Below are 25,757 nucleotides of genomic sequence, written 5' to 3'. Positions count from 1 at the left end.
AGGCTGATCAATATGAATCAGCATCAATGTAAGGAAGCCTAAAATAATTATTATTGAAAGTTGAAATCAGTATTGTAATAACTTAACAATTTTGTGGATGTCTTACCCCTCTCTGTGCGATGGCCTAACTTCTCCGAACCACTTTTCTCCATAAAATTGTAAAAGAACGGTACAGTACAAACCTTAGAAACATTTTTCTTCTAACGATATTGTCCATTTTTTCCTTTACTTCCTTATAAATGTACTTCCTATTTCAACACAGTGGGCTGGTTCAACATGGATCAGTTTATATTATATATTCACATTTATGTCATGTAACGTTTTCATACACTTAATGCCAGTATTCAGCCCATAAATTCATATTCTATCTGGTACACGTGCATTTTGTATTATTTTATATCAGGATTTGATTAAGTGATGTTTTGCAGTGCTACCAGTAGAGGGCAGTGTGACAACAACCAGGTTCGGCAGAAGGACGCAAAACGGTCATATCTGTGTTGTTATGGTAACATGATAGGATGGGTAACCAATGACAGACAATGATTCTGCAAACCCCCCAAAATATTGATTATAATGTATAGCATATGAAGTTTAAAAAAATACAATTTATAATGTGAAGTTACATTGAACTAATCACACTAATCAAAGACACATTCACACACAGAGACCAACACACATTCAGAGATAGACATGCACAGACAAATACATTCCATTCCTTTTCCTGTCATTTATTGAAAATGTATTTGACAGAGATACTTCACATCAATTAACATTTCTGTAAATGTGACAGATTTACCAGCTAGCTAGTTTAACTGTAGTCCCTGGGCAGGTAGATCTACGTAGGTTGAACAGCTCCTTATATGTCATTCAGACACTCTCAAGTCATTGGTAAAGGGGTGACAGGTTACACAGCTCCTTATATGTCCTTCAGACACTCTCAAGTCATTGGTAAAGGAGTGACAGGTTAACAGCTCCTTATATGTCCTTCAGACACTCTCAAGTCATTGGTAAAGAGGTGACAGGTTACACAGCTCCTTATGTCTGTCAATGGTCAATATGTTCCAGACGTGAGGCTCTCACTGAGAAAACTGCTGATAGACTGAGATGGTTGTGTTGGTATTCAGCCTCTCTCATGAACCTCTAACAGGCCAACACTGTACAATATATTCATCAAATACATTTCTGTGGTTTAAAGTTGAATGCCAAATTCTCAGAGCCAGTTTCCCAGACACATTCACAGTGAGTATGCAAATACAGTAAGTACATTCCAATAACATCACAATACATGTTTACAAGTTATATACAATACATGTTTACAATCTCCTCCAATAGGGTGTCATTTCAGATGGTAATCCTAGCCTCCCCTCATCTCCTCCTGTAGGGTGTCATTTCAGATGGTAATCCTCCACTCCACTCATCTCCTCCAATAGGGTGTCATTTCAGATGGTAATCTTAGTCTCCCCTCATCTCCTCCAATAGGGTGTAATTTCAGATGGAAGACCGTTTTCTAATACTCATACTAACCACACTAACCGTACTATTTGTGACGTGATTTGAGTATATAGTATGCTTATTAGTCATAGTATGATATAGTTTAGTTTGCCAAAAGTTCCCGGATCTCGTACCTATTCGCCAAAATATGTTTACAAGCAGAGCACACTACTTCCGTACTTTGGGCCCATAATGCAATTCTTCATGAAATGGGCGGGGCTTTACATCGTTTTCAGATTTGAAGAAAATAGTGGAAAGTATGTTGCTGAAGTCCAACGACAGCGGATACAAATTAATTGCTTTAACAAATTTTGACAAATGTTAAGAACATTTTGAGCAATGTAATAAAGTAATTACTTTTCAAATAAGTTACCTTACACGTTATGTTGGCTGATAATTTGCTTGCTACGCTGTCCTTACGAACCACACATCATAACATTACAGCTGTATGTACCGGTATGTTAGCTACCTACCTAACGGTACATTAGTTGGCTACTTATACATCAAACGTGCCAGTATATTAACTACAGGCCAACTAACTACTCAACGTTTATTGACTGGATTATTCCCGTCATTCTTAGCTTAGCTAAATGGTATAGTCGTTGTGTTTTTGTAAATTCTCTCTGTCTCTACTCCGATTTCAGAGCATCTCGCCTGAGAGACCAGAGCGCAGAATAATGAATTTACGAGGCGCTCAACACCCGTTGAATATGACCAGTGTCAGTAAACATCGGGGGGAAAAAACGTAATTAAATTGTTTCCAGCAGCACCAGAAAGCTCAAATCAACCCTACTCCTCTGTCTAAGCGTCCAGATTGAATTTAATAACACACCCAAAGTCGAACAATGTCTAACTAGTAAATGTGTTACGCTAACTAGCTAGCAAGAGGTTGCATAGCAACAGCATCAACTTCCGGTAGAGAAAGCAACGAGCTGGTCGGTTACAGTATACTAAAATGAACTAATAATATGTAGTATACAGTATACTAAAATGAACTAATAGTATGTAGTGTATAATAATTAAGTATGTAGTATACAGTATACTAAAATGAACTAATAGTATGTAGTGTATAATAATTAAGTATGTAGTATACAGTATACTAAAATGAACTAATAGTATGTAGTATATACTCATTAGTATGTAGTACACAGTATACTAAAATGAACTAATAGTATGTAGTATATCCTCATTAAGTATGTAATATACAGTATACTAAAATGAACTAATAGTATGTAGTATATCCTCATTAAGTATACAGTATACTAAAATGAACTAATAGTATGTAGTATATACTCATTAAGTATGTAATATACAGTATGTTAGTATGGGTATTCGAACACAGCTCTAGACTCCCCTACCTCCTCATCTTGGCACACAAGACTGTCACCTCTAAACCAGAGACAATCACACAAACTCTGACTGTTGTCTATGGTCACACCCTGAAATAGCACCCTCCTCCTTATATAATGTACTGCTTCGCCCTATTCCCTATGGAGTGCACTAATATGACCAGGGCCCATAGGGCTCTCTATGGGGAATAGGATGCCATTTGGGACAGCTTTGGCTGATCAGTAAAGGTCGAGGGTCATGCTCAGGGGGTTGCCATGGAGATAGAGGAATATGTAGGATTAAAACGGGACGGCCAAACCTACTCCTGGAGAGATACTACTGGCCGTGCAGGCTTTCACTCCGACCCTGCTCTAACACACCTGATTCTACTAATCAGTCTAATCAGAACCTTGACTGGCAGAATGAGGTGTGTTAGAGCAGGGCTGAAGCAAAAGCCTGCAGACCCAGTAGCTCTCTGGGAGGAGGGTTGATATCACTAAGACCACTTTAGGTTCATACGGAATCAACTAGCTTTCTGATTGGTTTACCGGCCATCAACTAGCTTTCTGATTGGTTACCTCACATATAAAGCTAATTTAATGCCATACGCAGATTTCCGTTGTGTGTAGTTGTGTTTTCAACTGTAATCTCAGTCCATGATTGGATCTTGGTCACCCCTTTTATATTCTTTGTCTGGTATTTCTGAACAGGTGTGTTATGATCCTAGCAGACGTGTGTATGAATGATCACATAACAGGTGTGTATGTAACAGGTGTGTATGAATGATCATGTAACAAGTGTGTATGCAACAGGTATCTTTGTAACAGGTGTGTATGTAACAGGTGTGTATGAATGATCACATAACAGGTGTAAATGTAACAGGTGTGTATGAATGATCACGGACCAGGTGTAAATGTAACAGGTGTGTATGTGACAGGTGTGTATGAATGATCATGTAACAAGTGTGTATGCAACAGGTATCTTTGTAACAGGCGTGTATGTTACAGGTGTGTATGTAACAGGTATGTAACAGGTGTGTGTACAGTAAACTACCCAGAAACAGAATACTTTCTCTTTATCATGTTAAAACTCAAAACAAGAGCACTATGGAACCATGTTAAGAACCAAAAACTATATTTAAATGGTCTAGGATCAGGATCAACACTGTTACTACCCATTCTACCATTAGGTTGGTACCCCACCACTGTTACTATCCATTCTACCATTAGGTTGGTACCCCACCACTGTTACTATCCATTCTACCATTAGGTTGGTACCCCAACACTGTTACCATCCATTCTACCATTAGGTTGGTACCCCAACAGTGTTACTATCCATTCTACCATTAGGTTGGTACCCCAACAATGTTACTATCCATTAGGTTGGTACCCCAACACTGTTACTGTCCATTAGGTTGGTACCCCAACACTGTTACTACCCATTCTACCATTAGGTTGATACCCCAGCACTGTTACTATCCATTATACCATAAGGTTGGTACCCCAACACTGTTACTATCCATTCTACCATTAGGTTGGTACCCCAACACTGTTACTATCCATTAGGTTGGTACCCCAACACTGTTACTGTCCCCATTCTACCATTATGTTGGTACCCCAACACTGTTACTATCCATTCTACCATTAGGTTGGTACCCCAACACTGTTACTGTCCATTCTACCATTAGGTTGATACCCCAACACTGTTACTATCCATTCTACCATTAGGTTGGTACCCCAACACTGTTACTATCCATTCTACCATTAGGTTGGTACCCCAACACTGTTAATGTCCATTTTACCATTAGGTTGGCACCCCAACACTGTTACTATCCATTATACCATTAGGTTGATACCCCAACACTGTTACTGTCCATTAGGTTGATACCCCAACACTGTTACTGTCCATTAGGTTGATACCCCAACACTGTTACTGTCCATTAGGTTGATACCCCAACACTGTTACTATCCATTCTACCATTAGGTTGATACCCCAACACTGTTACTATCCATTATGTTGGTACCCCAACACTGTTACTGTCCATTCCAAATCAAATCAAATTTATTTGTCACATACACATGGTTAGCAGATGATAATGCAAGTGTAGCGAAATGCTTGTGCTTCTAGTTCCGACAATGCAGTAATAACCAACGAGTAATAACCTAACCTAACAATTCCACAACTACTACCTTATACACACACAAGTGTAAAGGGATAAAGAATATGTACATAAAGATATATGAATGAGTGATGGTACAGAGCGGCATAGGCAAGATGCAGTAGATGGTATCGAGTACAGTATATACATATGAGATGAGTAATGTGGCATAGTTGGGGTACCATTAGGTTGGTACCCCAACACTGTTCCTATCCATTCTACCATTAGGTTGGTACCCCAACACTGTTACTGTCCATTCTACCATTAGATTGATACCCCAACACTGTTACTATCCATTATGTTGGTACCCCAACACTGTTACTGTCCATTCTACCATTAGGTTGGTACCCCAACACTGTTACTATCCATTCTACCATTAGGTTGGTACCCCAACACTGTTACTGTCCATTCTACCATTAGGTTGGTACCCCAACACTGTTACTGTCCATTAGGTTGGTACCCCAACACTGTTACTGTCCATTCTACCATTAGGTTGGTACCCCACCACTGTTACTATCCATTCTACCATTAGGTTGGTACCCCAACACTGTTACTATCCATTCTACCATTAGGTTGGTACCCCAACACTGTTACTATCCATTCTACCATTAGGTTGGTACCCCAACACTGTTACTATCCATTCTACCATTAGGTTGGTACCCCAACACTGTTGATCTGAAGCTGTGAACAAAGATAGGCGTCCAGCTCCCCAAGAATGTTGATCATCCTGGAACATGACTCATTTCCTTTTCTCAACACCATGTCGATGATGTCACGTGCCTTCTCTGCCCTCTCAGCTATCACCTTCACTGACTCCATTTCCTCCTGGTTGATGACTGTGTGTTGCAGGAGTCTGTCCAGCAGACCATCCAGGACAGGTCCTGATACTCGTTTCACAAACTCTGTCCGTACAGAACGCAGCTGCTGCTCTGCAGAACCAGTCAGACTGCTCTCAGCCGGACCTCCTGCCCCCAACACAGCACCTGAGAGAGTCAGGTTACAAAATAATTACATTTGTACATTTACATTTCAGTCATTTAGAAGCAGACTCCTAAAATAAAAGTATTGAGAAAACATTCCCTTTTACAATAACGACCTGAACATATCACAAATTCTCATTTAGGGACGGTTTCACAGACATAGAAAAACAGTCTGGATCATTCAGAACCAGGCTAATCTACATCAAGTCCTGGAGGAGATGTCATTGGGGCATTCAAAACCAGGCTAATATACATCAAGTCCTGGAGGAGATGTCATTGGGTCATTCAGAACCAGGCTAATATACATCAAGTCCTGGAGGAGATGTCATTGGGACATTCAGAACCAGGCTAATCTACATCAAGTCCTGGAGGAGATGTCATTGGGACATTCAGAACCAGGCTAATCTACATCAAGTCCTGGAAGAGATGTCATTGTTCTTGAAGACAGTCTTTTATAATCAGGACTAGTCCAGGTCCTACAGTAAACCATGTTGACTGACCCTCAAGTCATTGGTTTGTACCTCTCCTGTTTACTTACTAGTTGAATGGGTTTCAGTGATGAATTCATCTGAAAGAAACAAAAATAGGTTTTATCACTCTAAATAGCATCTGTCAGAAAAAGTTATAATTGACATATTCTCCTACATTTTTGTAGAGTTTCTTTCCATACTATACTCTCATCATCACCAATTAACTCCATCTCAATCTCTGTAATTTCCATATCCACCTTGAAATAGCTTGGTGTGGTGACTCTATGTATGAGATGAATCCTCTGGGGGGAGGGAGGGGGAGAGAGAGCGAGGGAGGGGGAGAGAGCGAGAGAGAGAGAGAGAGAGAGAGAGAGAGACACAGGTTAAACAAAAACATGGTTAAACATTAATTAAAAACACAACTCCAAATCTTCCGCCACAGTAACTAAATATAACCGCCTCTGAATAACCCACATACTCAAACAGATCAATGTTAACCATTTTGTAACAGGCAAACTCAACCCTCAATCTGGCTGCCAACATCCCCTCCAGCATTCCCACCACGTCCACAGACCCCTGTCCCCGAATACTGTTCTTTCATGTCTATCAAATTGATAATTTAGCTGCCCCCTGACACAAAGTTAAGTAAGAGAACTACACCCCTTCTACTAAACCTGTACTTTGTCCCAAATACGAACATTTGGGAAGAGAAAACCTCTCCCATAGCTGAGAACCAACCAGTGATCAGGTCAATCATCCCTACCAACCTGGGACACTGTAAGAACAGATGTGCCAGAGTTTCAGACTCAGCACAGAATGGACACCCCTCCCCAACATGGTGAAAACTCTCCAAGCCTGTATAACAGACTCATAGAATGGAGTCAGACCAGACAAATCACCCCCTCTAGCTCTATGAGGAAAAGGTGCTTGTCTAAGCCAAACAGCCTGCTCTCCTCATCAATGTGTCGGCTGTATCCACCCAGCTAGAACCGTCACAGTACAACAGTCTCTGGGCTGCATGAAGCCAGAAAGCCATGATCCTAGAAGAGATGTCCACCAGGCCTTGTGTAACAGTTTAGAGTTTACGCCCATCCCCTCGCCCCAACCTGGGCGCGAACCAGGGACGCTCTGCACACGTCAACAGTCACCCTCGAAGCATCGTTACCCATCGCTCCACAAAAGCCGTGGCCGTAGCCGCGCACCACTGCTAACTAGCTACCCATTTCACACCAGTTACACTCACCTCCCTTTTGACCTCCTCCTTTTCCGCAGCAACCAGTGATCCGGGTCACGGCACCAATGTAACAGTTTAACTTTAGACAATATATCAGTCCTGAAATTGGGCATCCCTGCCTGATGCCCCTTTGGATGGGGATGGGGCAGCTCAACCCACCCTCCCCATACACGAGGCCCCAGCAGACAGTAAACTCATCCAAGACAAAAAAAACATCCCCAAACCCAAAGGCTTTCATTGTTTTAAACATGGTGGTCCACACGGTCAAAAGCCTTCTCCTGATCCAAAGGAAGTAAACCCACATTCACATCAGACAGTTTACAAATGTCTAAAACATCTCTTATCAGAAACAAGTTCTCAACGATAGAGCGGTCAGGTCCACAGTACGACTGGTCCTTGTGGACCAACAGCCCCAGATATTCTTTCAACCTGTTTGAGAGACACTTAGATATTTTATATTCTGCACACAGCAATGCAACAAATCGGCAGTTTTTTTTAAAGGGCCAAATCCCCCCTTTTTGCAACTATGAAAGCACAACACGTTGACAGGATACAGGAAGAGAATACTCACGACAAGATTCACACACCACTTCATAAAAATCCCCCCCAATAGACAGCTGGGGTAGCACCCCAGTGCTTATAGAACTCAGATGGAAAAACAGCGATGCCAGGGGCTCCGGGGTCCCTCTGAGTGAGCAACTTCAATTCAATAGATTTGATGTCCTGTTCAAGGGCCCTGATAGTCTCTTTAACTCAATACTAGACGGAGCAGTATACTGTTGACAAGACACACGTATTTGGGCCATCCCAACCTCCCACCATTGTCTCAAGGATTCAAAATTCAAATTAATAACCCTCAATTTTTCCCAAAACACCAAAAACCTTTCCCAAAACATTGCGTCATGTAATATCTTCATGTTAAAATATCAATAAGGTGATGACCTTCATGGACATGACAAGTGAATATCAACAGTAACAATATGGTGATCAGAAAAACCCTCAGGAGTAATGTCACCTTACAACCCTACTGCAGTAGTGATCAGATACATACAACCTGTCTAACCTTGCTGCACCAACACCACCTTCATTAAATACTACAGTAGAGCTCAGATAATACAACCTGTCTAACCTTGCTGCACCGACACCACCTTCATTAAATACTACAGTAGAGCTCAGATACATACAACCTGTCTAACCTTGCTGCACCAACACCACCTTCATTAAATACTACAGTAGAGCTCAGATACATACAACCTGTCTAACCTTGCTGCACCGACACTACCTTCATTAAATACTACAGTAGAGCTCAGATACATACAACCTGTCTAACCTTGCTGCACCGACACCACCTTCATTAACTACTACAGTAGTGATCAGATACATACAACCTGTCTAACCTTGCTGCACCGACACCACCTTCATTAACTACTACAGTAGAGCTCAGACACATACAACCTGTCTAACCTTGCTGCACCGACACCACCTTCATTAACTACTACAGTAGTGATCAGATACATACAACCTGTCTGACCTTGCTGCACCGACACCACCTTCATTAATTTTTAACCATGTGTACTGACTAACTTTTGCATTCTTTACTCTCCACACATCAGAAAGCTCAAACTCAGTTAGTAGACCAGACAGACACAAAGCCACGCTGTCTTAAGGTTTCCATTACCTGATCAAATACAGCAATAGGCTCTGTACCCTCATCAGGAGCAGAAACATTACAAAAAAAACATTGACCACTAAAACCCAACCTTTGACAATCTCTAGATACCAGTCACCCTTAAGCCTGAGGAAAACAAAATTGCCGTCCCAGCACTGAAAGTAGTACCATGACTGAGTATATCAAATCAAATGTATTTATAAAGCCCTTCGTACATCAGCTGATATCCCAAAGTGCTGAACAGAAACACAGCCTAAAACCCCAAACAGCAGAACATGTGTAAAAGCTGCCCCTCCCACCATATTCCCCAGTCCACCTCATTAGCATCATCATGTATGTCACGGTCGTCCTCCTCTTCATCTGAAGAGGAGAGGCGAGATGGATCGGAGGACCAAAATGCGACGTGGTATGTGTTCATCATTAATTTTAATACAGAAAACGCTGAACACTGAAACCCTATACAAAAAACAATAAACGAAAGAACCGTGAAGCTAAATGCAAACTGCGCTGAAACAAGCAATCAACATAGACAATCAGCCAACAAACAAACAGTGCAACCCAGGCTACCTAAGTATGATTCTCAATCAGAGACAACTAATGACACCTGCCTCTGATTGAGAACCATACTAGGCCGAAATCCCCAAATCATAGAAAATCAAACATAGACTGCCCACCCAACTCACGCCCTGACCATACTAACTAAATACAAAACAAAGGAAATAAAGGTCAGAACGTGACAGTACCCCCCCCCCCCCCCCCCCCAAAGGTGCGGACTCCGGCCGCAAAACCTTGACCTATAGGGGAGGGTCTGGGTGGGCGTCTGTCCGTGGTGGCGGCTCTGGCGCGGGACGCGGACCCCACTTCACCATTGTCTTAGTCCGCCTTATTGTCCGCCTCCGTGGCTTTCTCACCATGGCCACCCTTCTCAATGACCCCACTGGACAGAGGTGGGGCAGATCGGGACAGAGGTTGGCGCCGGACAGGCGGGAGGCTCCGGCAGCAGCGCCGGACAGGCGGGAGGCTCCGGCAGCAGCGCCGGACAGTGCAACCCAGGCTACCTAAGTATGATTCTCAATCAGAGACAACTAATGACACCTGCCTCTGATTGAGAACCATACTAGGCCTAAACATAGAAATCAAATCAAACATAGACTGCCCACCCGAACTCACGCCCTGACCATACTAAATAAATACAAAACAAAGGAAATAAAGGTCAGAACGTGACATGTATCTCCTGTTGAAAAACTACATGAAGCCTTTTCTGTTTTATTACTTCTAATACTGTGGGAGAAAGATGTACATATAGGGAGAAACATAATACTGTAACACAAGAGAGAGATACACTTAGAGTGCATTCGCCATTCTGGTAAAATGCATTGGCTATTGTATAGGACAGGAGGCCAGAGTAAGGCCATGAGAGTATAGGACAGCTGAACATGAAAAACAGACCACACGAAGAGAAGGCGACACATAGGCGCCTAGGACAACTGGACACACAAGACAGAGGAGACACATAGTCTGCTGATCCTAGATAACACACATACATAAGAACGCATTAAGCTAAGTGCAGGGACAAAGCAAGCCTATAGAATAAAGGAATGTATAGTATTTTTAGTATAGCTGGACACGCTAAAAACAGAGGAGACACATAGTCTGCTGATCCTAGATAACACACATACAAAATAACGCATTAAGCTAAGTGCAGGGACAAAGCAAGCCTATAGGATAGAGGAATGTATAGTATTTTTAGGACAAAGCAAGGGTCTTGCCACCATTATAATCTGACGAAAAGGAGATATAGGCGTTATTGGGCGTGAACAAGCAGGAAGCCTGAACTAAAAAGATAATGGTAGGCAAAAGAATTAGGGGAAGTATGCTTATCTGCATATGGGTTGGACCCATATGCTATATGTGTATAAATACAGGAGCCGGGGCTCTGGGAAGCGGGGTGTGTTCCACGGACCACTCCGGCTTGCTTTACGTTGTATTAAAAGCCTATATTGATTTCACAAGTTCTTGCAAGTGTCATATTTGAACCGATTTTTTACGACAATACCCAAGCCAATTTAACAGATTTCCCCGAAGTCTGGTCCAGAAACCCATTTACCTAGATTGTCCATTGAGTCATCGCCAGCTGCTATCATATCAGAAATGTCCATATCTGTTACGTTGCGTGAATGAGGACCCAAAAGCGAATTAACGTAAACAGAGCTTCTTTAATAAGAAAACAAACGTAGGCTCAGATGGACCGGCAGGTTCCGACAGGACAGGACAAGGTTGCAGCAAACATGACGATAGTCTGGTTCAGGCATGAACAACACAAACAAGAATCCGACAAGGACAGGAACAAAAACAGAGAGAGATATAGAGGACTAATCAGAGGGAAAAAGGGAACAGGTGGGAAAAGGGGTGACGAGGTAGTTAGGAGGAGACAAGGAACAGCTGGGGGAAGGAGGGGGAGAAAAGGTAACCTAAAACGACCAGCAGGGGGAGACAGGGTGAAGAGAAAGGACAGAAACAAGACACAACATGACAATACATGACAGTACCCCCCCACTCACCGAGCGCCTCCTGGCGCACTCGAGGAGGAAACCTGGCGGCAACGGAGGAAATCCTCGATCAGCGCACGGTCCAGCACGTCCCGAGAGGGAACCCAACTCCTCTCCTCAGGACCGTACCCCTCCCAATCTACTAGGTATTGATGACCACGGCCCCGAGGACGCATGTCCAAAATCCTACGGACCCTGTATATGGGTGCGCCCTCGACAAGGATGGGGGGGGGGGGGGGGAAGACGAGCGGGGGCGCGAAGAACGGGCTTGATACAGGAGACATGGAAGACCGGGTGGACGCGACGAAGGTATCGCGGAAGAAGAAGTCGAACTGCGACAGGATTAATGACCTGAGAAATACGGAACGGACCAATGAACCGCGGGGTCAACTTGCGAGAAGCCGTCTTAAGGGGAAGGTTCTGAGTGGAGAGCCAAACTCTCTGACCGCGACAATATCTAGGACTCTTAGTTCTACGCTTATTAGCAGCCCTCACAGTCTGCGCCCTATAACGGCAAAGTGCAGACCTGACCCTCTTCCAGGTGCGCTCGCAACGTTGGACAAAAGCCTGAGCGGAGGGGACGCTGGACTCGGCGAACTGAGATGAGAACAGCGGAGGCTGGTACCCGAGGCTACTCTGAAAAGGAGATAGCCCGGTCGCAGACGAAGGAAGCGAGTTGTGGGCGTATTCTGCCCAGGGGAGCTGTTCTGACCAAGACGCAGGGTTGCGAAAAGAAAGACTGCGTAAGATGCGACCAATAGTCTGATTGGCCCGTTCTGCTTGACCGTTAGACTGGGGGTGAAAGCCGGAAGAGAGACTGACGGAAGCCCCAATCAAACGGCAAAACTCCCTCCAAAATTGAGACGTGAATTGCGGACCTCTGTCCGAAACGACGTCTGACGGAAGGCCATGAATTCTGAAAACATTCTCGATGATGATTTGTGCCGTCTCTTTAGCAGAAGGAAGCTTAGCAAGGGGAATAAAATGAGCCGCCTTAGAGAACCTGTCGACAACCGTAAGAATAACAGTCTTCCCCGCTGACGAAGGCAGTCCGGTGACAAAATCTAAGGCGATGTGAGACCACGGTCGAGAGGGAATGGGAAGCGGCCTGAGACGGCCGGCAGGAGGGGAGTTACCGGACTTAGTCTGCGCGCAGACCGAACAAGCAGCCACGAAGCGACGCGTGTCATGCTCCCGGGTGGGCCACCAAAAACGCTGGCGAATGGAAGCAAGCGTACCCCGAACGCCAGGGTGGCCGGCTAACTTGGCAGAGTGAGCCCACTGAAGAACGGCCAGACGAGTAGGAACGGGAACGAAAAGAAGGTTCCTAGGACAAGCGCGCGGCGACGGAGTTTGAGTGAGTGCTTGCTTTACCTGCCTCTCAATTCCCCAGACAGTCAACCCGACAACACGCCCCTCAGGGAGAATCCCCTCGGGGTCAGTGGAGGCTACTGAAGAACTGAAGAGACGAGATAAAGCATCAGGCTTGGTGTTCTTAGAGCCCGGACGATAAGAAATCACGAACTCGAAACGAGCGAAAAACAGCGCCCAGCGCGCCTGACGCGCATTAAGTCGTTTGGCAGAACGGATGTACTCAAGGTTCCTATGGTCAGTCCAAACGACAAAAGGAACGGTCGCACCCTCCAACCACTGTCGCCATTCGCCTAGGGCTAAGCGGATGGCGAGCAGTTCGCGGTTTCCCACATCATAGTTACGTTCCGACGGCGACAGGCGATGAGAAAAATACGCGCAAGGGTGGACCTTGTCGTCAGAGAGGGAGCGCTGAGAAAGAATGGCTCCCACGCCCACCTCTGACGCGTCAACCTCGACAACGAACTGTCTAGAGACGTCAGGTGTAACAAGGATAGGTGCGGATGTAAAACGATTCTTGAGGAGATCAAAAGCTCCCTGGGCGGAAACGGACCACTTAAAGCACGTCTTGACAGAAGTAAGGGCTGTGAGAGGGGCTGCCACCTGACCGAAATTACGGATGAAACGACGATAGAAATTCGCGAAGCCGAGAAAGCGCTGCAACTCGACGCGTGACTTAGGGACGGGCCAATCAATGACAGCTTGGACCTTAGCGGGATCCATCTTAATGCCTTCAGCGGAAATAACAGAACCGAGAAATGTGACGGAGGAGGCATGAAAAGAGCACTTCTCAGCCTTCACAAAAAGACAATTCTCTAAAAGGCGCTGGAGGACACGTCGAACGTGCTGAACATGAATCTGGAGTGACGGTGAAAAAATCAGGATATCGTCAAGGTAAACGAAAACAAAGATGTTCAGCATGTCTCTCAGGACATCATTGACTAATGCCTGAAAGACAGCTGGAGCGTTAGCGAGGCCGAAAGGAAGAACCCGGTATTCAAAGTGCCCTAACGGAGTGTTAAACGCCGTCTTCCACTCGTCCCCCTCCCTGATGCGCACGAGATGGTAAGCGTTACGAAGGTCCAACTTAGTGAATAACCTGGCTCCCTGCAGGATCTCGAAGGCTGAAGACATAAGAGGAAGCGGATAACGATTCTTCACTGTTATGTCATTCAGCCCTCGATAATCTATGCAGGGGCGCAGGGACCCGTCCTTCTTCTTAACAAAAAAAACCCCGCTCCGGCGGGAGAGGAGGAGGGGACTATGGTACCGGCGGCAAGAGCTACAGACAAATAATCTTCGAGAGCCTTACGTTCGGGAGCCGACAGAGAGTATAGTCTACCCCGGGGGGGAGTGGTTCCCGGAAGGAGATCAATACTACAATCATACGACCGGTGTGGAGGAAGAGAGGTGGCCCTGGACCGACTGAACACCGTGCGCAGATCGTGATATTCCTCCGGCACCCCTGTCAAATCACCAGGCTCCTCCTGTGAAGAAGAGACAGAGGAAACAGGAGGGATAGCAGACATTAAACATTTCACATGACAAGAGACGTTCCAGGAGAGGATAGAATTACTAGACCAATTAATGGAAGGATTATGACAAACTAGCCAGGGATGGCCCAAAACAACAGGTGTAAAAGGTGAACGAAAAATTAAAAAAGAAATGGTTTCGCTATGATTACCAGAAACAGTGAGGGTTAAAGGTAGCGTCTCACGCTGAATCCTGGGGAGAGGACTACCATCCAGGGCGAACAAGGCCGTGGACTCCCTTAACTGTCTGAGAGGAATGTCATGTTCCCGAGCCCAGGTCTCGTCCATAAAACAGCCCTCCGCCCCAGAGTCTATCAAGGCACTGCAGGAAGCTGACGAACCGGTCCAGCGTAGATGGACCGACAAGGTAGTGCAGGATCTTGAAGGAGAGACAGGAGTAGTAGCGCTCACCAGTAGCCCTCCGCTTACTGATGAGCTCTGGCTTTTACTGGACATGAAGTGACAAAATGACCAGCAGAACCGCAATAGAGACAGAGGCGGTTGGTGATTCTCCGTTCCCTCTCCTTAGTCGAGATGCGGATACCTCCCAGCTGCATAGGCTCAGCACCCGAGCCGGCAGAGGAAGATGGTAGTGATGCGGAGAGGGGGGCAACGGAGAACGCGAGCTCCTTTCCACGAGCTCGGTGACGAATATCAACCCGTCGCTCAATGCGAATAGCGAGTTCAATCAAGGAATCCACGCTGGAAGGAACCTCCCGGGAGAGAATCTCATCCTTTACCTCTGCGCGGAGACCCTCCAGAAAACGAGCGAGCAAAGCCGGCTCGTTCCAGCCACTGGAGGCAGCAAGAGTGCGAAACTCAATAGAGTAGTCTGTTATGGATCGATTACCTTGACATAGGGAAGACAGGACCCTGGAAGCCTCCTCCCCAAAAACAGATCGATCAAAAACCCGTATCATCTCCTCCTTAAAGTCCTGATACTGGTTAGTACACTCAGCCCTTGCCTCCCAGATTGCCGTGCCCCACTCACGAGCCCGTCCAATAAGGAGAGATATGACGTAGGCGACACGAGCAGTGCTCCTGGAGTAAGTGTTGGGCTGGAGAGAAAACACAATATCACACTGGGTGAGGAACGAGCGGCATTCAGTGGGCTCCCCAGAGTAACACGGCGGGTTATTGATTCTGGGCTCCGGAGATTCGAAAGCCCTGGAAGTGGCCGGTGGATCGAGGCGGAGATGGTGAACCTGTTCTGTGAGGTTGGAGACTTGGGTGGCCAGGGTCTCAACGGCATGTCGAGCAGCAGACAATTCCTGCTCGTGTCTGCCTAGCATCGCTCCCTGGATCTCGACGGCTGAGTGGAGAGGATCCGAAGTCGCTGGGTCCATTCTTGGTCGGATTCTTCTGTTACGTTGCGTGAATGAGGACCCAAAAGCGAATTAACGTAAACAGAGCTTCTTTAATAAGAAAACAAACGTAGGCTCAGATGGACCGGCAGGTTCCGACAGGACAGGACAAGGTTGCAGCAAACATGACGATAGTCTGGTTCAGGCATGAACAACACAAACAAGAATCCGACAAGGACAGGAACAAAAACAGAGAGAGATATAGAGGACTAATCAGAGGGAAAAAGGGAACAGGTGGGAAAAGGGGTGACGAGGTAGTTAGGAGGAGACAAGGAACAGCTGGGGGAAGGAGGGGGAGAAAAGGTAACCTAAAACGACCAGCAGGGGGAGACAGGGTGAAGAGAAAGGACAGAAACAAGACACAACATGACAATACATGACAGTACCCCCCCACTCACCGAGCGCCTCCTGGCGCACTCGAGGAGGAAACCTGGCGGCAACGGAGGAAATCCTCGATCAGCGCACGGTCCAGCACGTCCCGAGAGGGAACCCAACTCCTCTCCTCAGGACCGTACCCCTCCCAATCTACTAGGTATTGATGACCACGGCCCCGAGGACGCATGTCCAAAATCCTACGGACCCTGTATATGGGTGCGCCCTCGACAAGGATGGGGGGGGGGGGGGGGAAGACGAGCGGGGGCGCGAAGAACGGGCTTGATACAGGAGACATGGAAGACCGGGTGGACGCGACGAAGGTATCGCGGAAGAAGAAGTCGAACTGCGACAGGATTAATGACCTGAGAAATACGGAACGGACCAATGAACCGCGGGGTCAACTTGCGAGAAGCCGTCTTAAGGGGAAGGTTCTGAGTGGAGAGCCAAACTCTCTGACCGCGACAATATCTAGGACTCTTAGTTCTACGCTTATTAGCAGCCCTCACAGTCTGCGCCCTATAACGGCAAAGTGCAGACCTGACCCTCTTCCAGGTGCGCTCGCAACGTTGGACAAAAGCCTGAGCGGAGGGGACGCTGGACTCGGCGAACTGAGATGAGAACAGCGGAGGCTGGTACCCGAGGCTACTCTGAAAAGGAGATAGCCCGGTCGCAGACGAAGGAAGCGAGTTGTGGGCGTATTCTGCCCAGGGGAGCTGTTCTGACCAAGACGCAGGGTTGCGAAAAGAAAGACTGCGTAAGATGCGACCAATAGTCTGATTGGCCCGTTCTGCTTGACCGTTAGACTGGGGGTGAAAGCCGGAAGAGAGACTGACGGAAGCCCCAATCAAACGGCAAAACTCCCTCCAAAATTGAGACGTGAATTGCGGACCTCTGTCCGAAACGACGTCTGACGGAAGGCCATGAATTCTGAAAACATTCTCGATGATGATTTGTGCCGTCTCTTTAGCAGAAGGAAGCTTAGCAAGGGGAATAAAATGAGCCGCCTTAGAGAACCTGTCGACAACCGTAAGAATAACAGTCTTCCCCGCTGACGAAGGCAGTCCGGTGACAAAATCTAAGGCGATGTGAGACCACGGTCGAGAGGGAATGGGAAGCGGCCTGAGACGGCCGGCAGGAGGGGAGTTACCGGACTTAGTCTGCGCGCAGACCGAACAAGCAGCCACGAAGCGACGCGTGTCATGCTCCCGGGTGGGCCACCAAAAACGCTGGCGAATGGAAGCAAGCGTACCCCGAACGCCAGGGTGGCCGGCTAACTTGGCAGAGTGAGCCCACTGAAGAACGGCCAGACGAGTAGGAACGGGAACGAAAAGAAGGTTCCTAGGACAAGCGCGCGGCGACGGAGTTTGAGTGAGTGCTTGCTTTACCTGCCTCTCAATTCCCCAGACAGTCAACCCGACAACACGCCCCTCAGGGAGAATCCCCTCGGGGTCAGTGGAGGCTACTGAAGAACTGAAGAGACGAGATAAAGCATCAGGCTTGGTGTTCTTAGAGCCCGGACGATAAGAAATCACGAACTCGAAACGAGCGAAAAACAGCGCCCAGCGCGCCTGACGCGCATTAAGTCGTTTGGCAGAACGGATGTACTCAAGGTTCCTATGGTCAGTCCAAACGACAAAAGGAACGGTCGCACCCTCCAACCACTGTCGCCATTCGCCTAGGGCTAAGCGGATGGCGAGCAGTTCGCGGTTTCCCACATCATAGTTACGTTCCGACGGCGACAGGCGATGAGAAAAATACGCGCAAGGGTGGACCTTGTCGTCAGAGAGGGAGCGCTGAGAAAGAATGGCTCCCACGCCCACCTCTGACGCGTCAACCTCGACAACGAACTGTCTAGAGACGTCAGGTGTAACAAGGATAGGTGCGGATGTAAAACGATTCTTGAGGAGATCAAAAGCTCCCTGGGCGGAAACGGACCACTTAAAGCACGTCTTGACAGAAGTAAGGGCTGTGAGAGGGGCTGCCACCTGACCGAAATTACGGATGAAACGACGATAGAAATTCGCGAAGCCGAGAAAGCGCTGCAACTCGACGCGTGACTTAGGGACGGGCCAATCAATGACAGCTTGGACCTTAGCGGGATCCATCTTAATGCCTTCAGCGGAAATAACAGAACCGAGAAATGTGACGGAGGAGGCATGAAAAGAGCACTTCTCAGCCTTCACAAAAAGACAATTCTCTAAAAGGCGCTGGAGGACACGTCGAACGTGCTGAACATGAATCTGGAGTGACGGTGAAAAAATCAGGATATCGTCAAGGTAAACGAAAACAAAGATGTTCAGCATGTCTCTCAGGACATCATTGACTAATGCCTGAAAGACAGCTGGAGCGTTAGCGAGGCCGAAAGGAAGAACCCGGTATTCAAAGTGCCCTAACGGAGTGTTAAACGCCGTCTTCCACTCGTCCCCCTCCCTGATGCGCACGAGATGGTAAGCGTTACGAAGGTCCAACTTAGTGAATAACCTGGCTCCCTGCAGGATCTCGAAGGCTGAAGACATAAGAGGAAGCGGATAACGATTCTTCACTGTTATGTCATTCAGCCCTCGATAATCTATGCAGGGGCGCAGGGACCCGTCCTTCTTCTTAACAAAAAAAACCCCGCTCCGGCGGGAGAGGAGGAGGGGACTATGGTACCGGCGGCAAGAGCTACAGACAAATAATCTTCGAGAGCCTTACGTTCGGGAGCCGACAGAGAGTATAGTCTACCCCGGGGGGGAGTGGTTCCCGGAAGGAGATCAATACTACAATCATACGACCGGTGTGGAGGAAGAGAGGTGGCCCTGGACCGACTGAACACCGTGCGCAGATCGTGATATTCCTCCGGCACCCCTGTCAAATCACCAGGCTCCTCCTGTGAAGAAGAGACAGAGGAAACAGGAGGGATAGCAGACATTAAACATTTCACATGACAAGAGACGTTCCAGGAGAGGATAGAATTACTAGACCAATTAATGGAAGGATTATGACAAACTAGCCAGGGATGGCCCAAAACAACAGGTGTAAAAGGTGAACGAAAAATTAAAAAAGAAATGGTTTCGCTATGATTACCAGAAACAGTGAGGGTTAAAGGTAGCGTCTCACGCTGAATCCTGGGGAGAGGACTACCATCCAGGGCGAACAAGGCCGTGGACTCCCTTAACTGTCTGAGAGGAATGTCATGTTCCCGAGCCCAGGTCTCGTCCATAAAACAGCCCTCCGCCCCAGAGTCTATCAAGGCACTGCAGGAAGCTGACGAACCGGTCCAGCGTAGATGGACCGACAAGGTAGTGCAGGATCTTGAAGGAGAGACAGGAGTAGTAGCGCTCACCAGTAGCCCTCCGCTTACTGATGAGCTCTGGCTTTTACTGGACATGAAGTGACAAAATGACCAGCAGAACCGCAATAGAGACAGAGGCGGTTGGTGATTCTCCGTTCCCTCTCCTTAGTCGAGATGCGGATACCTCCCAGCTGCATAGGCTCAGCACCCGAGCCGGCAGAGGAAGATGGTAGTGATGCGGAGAGGGGGGCAACGGAGAACGCGAGCTCCTTTCCACGAGCTCGGTGACGAATATCAACCCGTCGCTCAATGCGAATAGCGAGTTCAATCAAGGAATCCACGCTGGAAGGAACCTCCCGGGAGAGAATCTCATCCTTTACCTCTGCGCGGAGACCCTCCAGAAAACGAGCGAGCAAAGCCGGCTCGTTCCAGCCACTGGAGGCAGCAAGAGTGCGAAACTCAATAGAGTAGTCTGTTATGGATCGATTACCTTGACATAGGGAAGACAGGACCCTGGAAGCCTCCTCCCCAAAAACAGATCGATCAAAAACCCGTATCATCTCCTCCTTAAAGTCCTGATACTGGTTAGTACACTCAGCCCTTGCCTCCCAGATTGCCGTGCCCCACTCACGAGCCCGTCCAATAAGGAGAGATATGACGTAGGCGACACGAGCAGTGCTCCTGGAGTAAGTGTTGGGCTGGAGAGAAAACACAATATCACACTGGGTGAGGAACGAGCGGCATTCAGTGGGCTCCCCAGAGTAACACGGCGGGTTATTGATTCTGGGCTCCGGAGATTCGAAAGCCCTGGAAGTGGCCGGTGGATCGAGGCGGAGATGGTGAACCTGTTCTGTGAGGTTGGAGACTTGGGTGGCCAGGGTCTCAACGGCATGTCGAGCAGCAGACAATTCCTGCTCGTGTCTGCCTAGCATCGCTCCCTGGATCTCGACGGCTGAGTGGAGAGGATCCGAAGTCGCTGGGTCCATTCTTGGTCGGATTCTTCTGTTACGTTGCGTGAATGAGGACCCAAAAGCGAATTAACGTAAACAGAGCTTCTTTAATAAGAAAACAAACGTAGGCTCAGATGGACCGGCAGGTTCCGACAGGACAGGACAAGGTTGCAGCAAACATGACGATAGTCTGGTTCAGGCATGAACAACACAAACAAGAATCCGACAAGGACAGGAACAAAAACAGAGAGAGATATAGAGGACTAATCAGAGGGAAAAAGGGAACAGGTGGGAAAAGGGGTGACGAGGTAGTTAGGAGGAGACAAGGAACAGCTGGGGGAAGGAGGGGGAGAAAAGGTAACCTAAAACGACCAGCAGGGGGAGACAGGGTGAAGAGAAAGGACAGAAACAAGACACAACATGACAATACATGACAATATCCTTCTCCTGATCCTCCTCAACTGAGGCCACAGACACGTGACTCCCCTCTGTCACATCCCAACCAAAACCATCCCAACCAAAACCAGGACAATTCAACAAGAAATACAATATATCTAATTCTACCACTGAAAAAAACCTGAATCAGCGGCAAAAAGGAAACCACCCAGAAAAGTAACCACAGGCGATCTAACTCCAGGCAACACTCACACTCGCTCATACAATACCCAGCATGCACCAAACACTGCCAGCATGAACAGAGACAGAGAGAGAGAGAGATATGTGACTTGTGACTGAAATGTCAGATTCCTTTTCTTAGTCTACTAAAACTGTACCGGTGGATTGATGGAGGTTGAACAGGGAATGTTCAGTCTGAAGTAACTATTCAGTTTGAAGGACCGCTCTGGTCTTGTGATGGGAATCCTTTCAGACCCTTGAAACTTTGATTCCTGTTGTTCCACAGCCTGCGAAACGAGGCATGGAATACACAGCCAGTCAATGTATAGTCTGATTCAAACATGATTCAGAAAACTAGCAACACACTTATCTTCATTTAATGAGTGTCAACATAACTAACCAGTGGTACAGTTTAAGGTCATCTCTATAATAATGGTACCTCACCTGTATCTGGCCGGGGTCACTGGGGAACAGGTATAGGCGTTGAATTAGTTTTTCCTTTATCACTGTCAGATAGAGCATCAGCTCACAGTGGACGTCTACGTTCCAAGACAGTAATCTCAGTATCAGAGAGATAGCTGAGAACTTGGGATGGAGAATCTTAGCATGGAATCTGGTGACCTCATGCACTTCCTCTAAAGACACTCCATGTTCCTCTACATGAAGAATCTTCATCTCATTCCTCAGGGAAGGGTTGGTCCCTGAACAACACCATAAAAAGGAGACAGAACAACAAATATTGTATTATTCATCCAACTAAAACACAAAGAATATGCAGTACCAGATCACAGTAAACTCAATCTCCCAGAATAGTTAATTAACTCAGGAAGTGAAACTCAGTTACATGGAAATGTCTTTCTGAATACTATTTCTATATGGTTTTACCTAAACAGACAAAGTGTGGCAGATGAACTTCCTCCAGTTCACCTAACTCCATAGTGATGTCCAGCAATGGACCACCTTGTGTGTACTGCATGTCTTTCAGAAGTTGACTGTAGGGTTCCCAGTTCCTGAAGTGATACTTCAGAATGACATCTCTCTCACACAGCCAGCGGAGCCCAGACACTGTGCACTCATAACTCCCTTTGGGTGTCCTGTGTCTGAGGACAACAACAAGATATGGTAGAGAAGGTCAATGGTCAAATGGAGAGGTTGGATTAGAAGACTATTCCCAAAGGTAATGGGGAAATACACTAGCAAGTGGAATGAAATGTTAAAAGTAGTTATTTTACCTGAACATTGTCACTCCCTGGACAGTGGAAGTCAAGGGTTCAATCTGAAGCCAGTGTGTGGAGTCCTGAACAAGGACAAGCATGTCAATAATACATATGGGGCCTGTTTCCTGGACACAGATCGAGTCTAGTGCTAGACTCAATGGAAGTTTCAATAGAAAGTTGAAAAAGGGGGCTGAATAATTTTGCATGCCCAATTTTTCAGTTTTTGATTTGTTAAAAAAGTTTGAAATATCCAATAAATGTCGTTCCACTTCATGATTGTGTCCCACTTGTTGTTGATTCTTCACAAAAAAATACAGTTTTATATCTTTATGTTTGAAGCCTGAAATGTGGCAAAAGGTCGCAAAGTTCAAGGGGGGCGAATACTTTCGCAAGGCACTGTACCAGTATGGTTGGTCAGTACACATCTGGCTTTGAGACTGTGTTTATATTACTAAAGCAGAACACAGGACTGTCTATATCCCAGTATGAATGGTTGGTCAGTACACACCTGGCTTTGAGACTGTGTTTATATTACTAAAGCAGAACACAGGACTGTCTATATCCCAGTATGAATGGTTGGTCACTACACACCTGGCTTTGAGACTGTGCCTGACTCCTGCAGGTATGTAAAAGTAATAATTGACATTATGACTTACCTCAAAATGGTCACAAGTCTTACAGCTCTGAGGAATCCCTGAAGGAAAAAGTGGTTGTTATTTAAAATGGACAATATCATGGAATAATGAATTTATAATTAGACTTGTAATAAAAATGAATATAAGTGAGCAACAGTCACAGAATGTACACTCATTAGCAGACCATAATCTGACATAAGTGTTATATTAATTAATATTTGTAGAAGCAGGAAACAACATCGTTCTGGTCCATGTTTTGTAGATGTTGGGGGTCTGATTTTTGGTAGATTCTAGGATGAGAGCTTAAAGGTAGAGTCAGCTAAATGATGATGTACGAGCAGCACCACAGATATTGTGATGAGCAAGATGCCTGACTTCTCTCTCACACAGTCACACACAGTATCTGCCCATGTGCGTGGGTTCTCTTCACTCTCTTACGGTGTGGTAGCCACGGGACCAAAACAGCAGAGAAGTTTAGCATCGTGCTCTCCAATGCTCTTAGTTGTTGTAGAAAATTGACCCACTATGTGATTTACTTTGTGCATCTACGTCATATCGCTGACTCTACCTTTAAGTTTTTTTTGACCAAATAGATCATGATCGTGTTCCTTGCCTGGGAATCAACTGTAATGAACGCTTTAAAAATATTTTGAGTCATAAACAATTATCAGTTAACACTCACATTTGTCAGGTCCAAACTTGATCCAACACTCTCCACCATGGTCTCTGGTGTCCTCAGGTCCAGGCTTGATCCAGCACTCTCCACCATGGTCTCTGGTGTCCTCAGGTCCAGGCTTGATCCAACTCTCTCCACCATGGTCTCTGATGTCCTCAGGTCCAGACTTGATCCAACTCTCTCCACCATGGTCTCTGGTGTTCTCAGGTCCAGACTTGATACAACACTCTCCACCATGGTCTCTGGTGTCCTCAGGTCCAGGCTTGATCCAGCACTCTCCACCATGGTCTCTGGTGTCCTCAGGTCCAGGCTTGATACAACTCTCTCCACCATGGTCTCTGGTGTCTTCAGGTTCAGGCTTGATCCAACTCTCTCCACCATGGTCTCTGGTGTTCTCAGGTCCAGGCTTGATACAACACTCTCCACCATGGTCTCTGGTGTTCTCAGGTCCAGGCTTGATACAACTCTCTCCACCATGGTCTCTGGTGTCTTCAGGTTCAGGCTTGATCCAACACTCTCCACCATGGTCTCTGGTGTTCTCAGGTCCAGGCTTGATCCAACACTCTCCACCATGGTCTCTGGTGTCCTCAGGTCCAGGCTTGATCCAACTCTCTCCACCATGGTCTCTGGTGTCCTCAGGTCCAGGCTTGATCCAACACTCTCCACCATGGTCTCTGGTGTTCTCAGGTCCAGGCTTGATCCAACACTCTCCACCATGGTCTCTGGTGTTCTCAGGTCCAGGCTTGATCCAACACTCTCCACCATGGTCTCTGGTGTTGGTAAAGCAGAAGAATAGACTGTGATTAAACTAAACTAAACTACTTATTAAGGCTTTATATAACATACATAGTCTTCATAAGCAATACAAATAGTGTATAAAGGGTGACAGAACAGCTCCATATGTAGGCTGCATTGCCTAAATGTGACATTGCCCACTAAGTCAACTTCCATAAAGTCAATAATGATGGTGACATTTAACTAGGCAAGTCAGTTCAGAACAAATTGTTATTTACAATGACGGCCTACGCCGGCCAAACCCTCCCCTAACCAGGACGATTCTGGACCAATTGTGCGCCGTCCTATGGGACTCCCAATCATCTCCGGTTGTGATTAAGCCTGGGATCAAACCCGGGTCTGTAGTGACACATCTAGCACTGACATGCAGTGCCTTAGACAGCTGTGCCACTCATTGCTTATCTTGAGGAAAGCCCCTAGAGATGAAGTCACCAGGTATCATGAGATACAATCCCCCCTAGAGATGAAGTCACCAGGTATCATGAGATACATTCAATCCTAGAGATGTGAAGTCACCAGGTATCATGGGTTACATACCCCCCTAGAGATGAAGTCACCAGGTATCATGGGTTACATACCCCCCTAGAGATGAAGTCACCAGGTATCATGAGTTACATTCCCCCCTAGAGATGTGAAGTCACCAGGTATCATGAGTTACATACCCCCCTAGAGATGTGAAGTCACCAGGTATCATGAGTTACAATCCCTAGAGATGTGAAGTCACCAGGTATCATGAGTTACATTCCCCCCTAGAGATGTTAAGTCACCAGGTATCATGAGGTCCAACAGAACACATTAAAACACACCACTACTACTAATCTAACTGTCTGTAGGTCCAACAGAACACATTAAAACACACCACTACTACTAATCTAACTGTCTGTAGGTCCAACAGAACCCAACACACCACTACTACTAATCTAACTGTCTGTAGGTCCAACAGAACACATTAAAACACACCACTACTACTAATCTAACTGTCTGTAGGTCCAACAGAACACCTTAAAACACACCACTACTACTAATATAATTGTAGGAATGATTCCAGAGGAAACAAATGATAAAACATTGCT

At 46.5% G+C, this 25,757-nt stretch overlaps 2 protein-coding genes across 3 annotated transcripts in view; both read right to left on the bottom strand.

The window, feature by feature from the left end:
* Positions 1-25,757, bottom strand: part of LOC118966668 (protein NLRC3-like) — a 56,754-nt gene that overhangs the window by 26,040 nt on the left and 4,957 nt on the right. The gene's annotated exons all lie outside the window — the stretch shown is intronic.
* Positions 4,169-24,012, bottom strand: LOC118936495 (NACHT, LRR and PYD domains-containing protein 1 homolog). 2 transcript variants are annotated; one of them, XM_036934352.1, is made up of 10 exons: positions 23,896-24,012; positions 23,235-23,272; positions 22,594-22,658; positions 22,247-22,461; positions 21,806-22,062; positions 21,520-21,648; positions 6,604-6,730; positions 6,497-6,526; positions 5,585-5,961; positions 4,169-4,347 (listed from the first exon to the last, which is right to left on the bottom strand). In XM_036934352.1, exons 3-9 carry the CDS (start codon positions 22,599-22,601, stop codon positions 5,627-5,629), a joined length of 1,101 nt encoding a protein of 366 aa, XP_036790247.1. In that variant the 5' UTR covers positions 22,602-22,658; positions 23,235-23,272; positions 23,896-24,012; the 3' UTR covers positions 4,169-4,347; positions 5,585-5,626. The 2 variants fall into 2 exon arrangements, with proteins under 2 accessions (XP_036790247.1, XP_036790246.1); XM_036934351.1 differs by lacking the exons at positions 23,235-23,272; positions 23,896-24,012 and having other exon boundaries at positions 22,594-22,701.

This window comes from Oncorhynchus mykiss, chromosome 10, assembly GCF_013265735.2.
Source record: "Oncorhynchus mykiss isolate Arlee chromosome 10, USDA_OmykA_1.1, whole genome shotgun sequence".
In the NCBI taxonomy this organism is placed as follows: Eukaryota; Metazoa; Chordata; class Actinopteri; order Salmoniformes; family Salmonidae; genus Oncorhynchus; species Oncorhynchus mykiss.
Note: the sequence above shows the minus strand (reverse complement) of the source record. Positions and strands in the feature narration are given on the sequence as shown.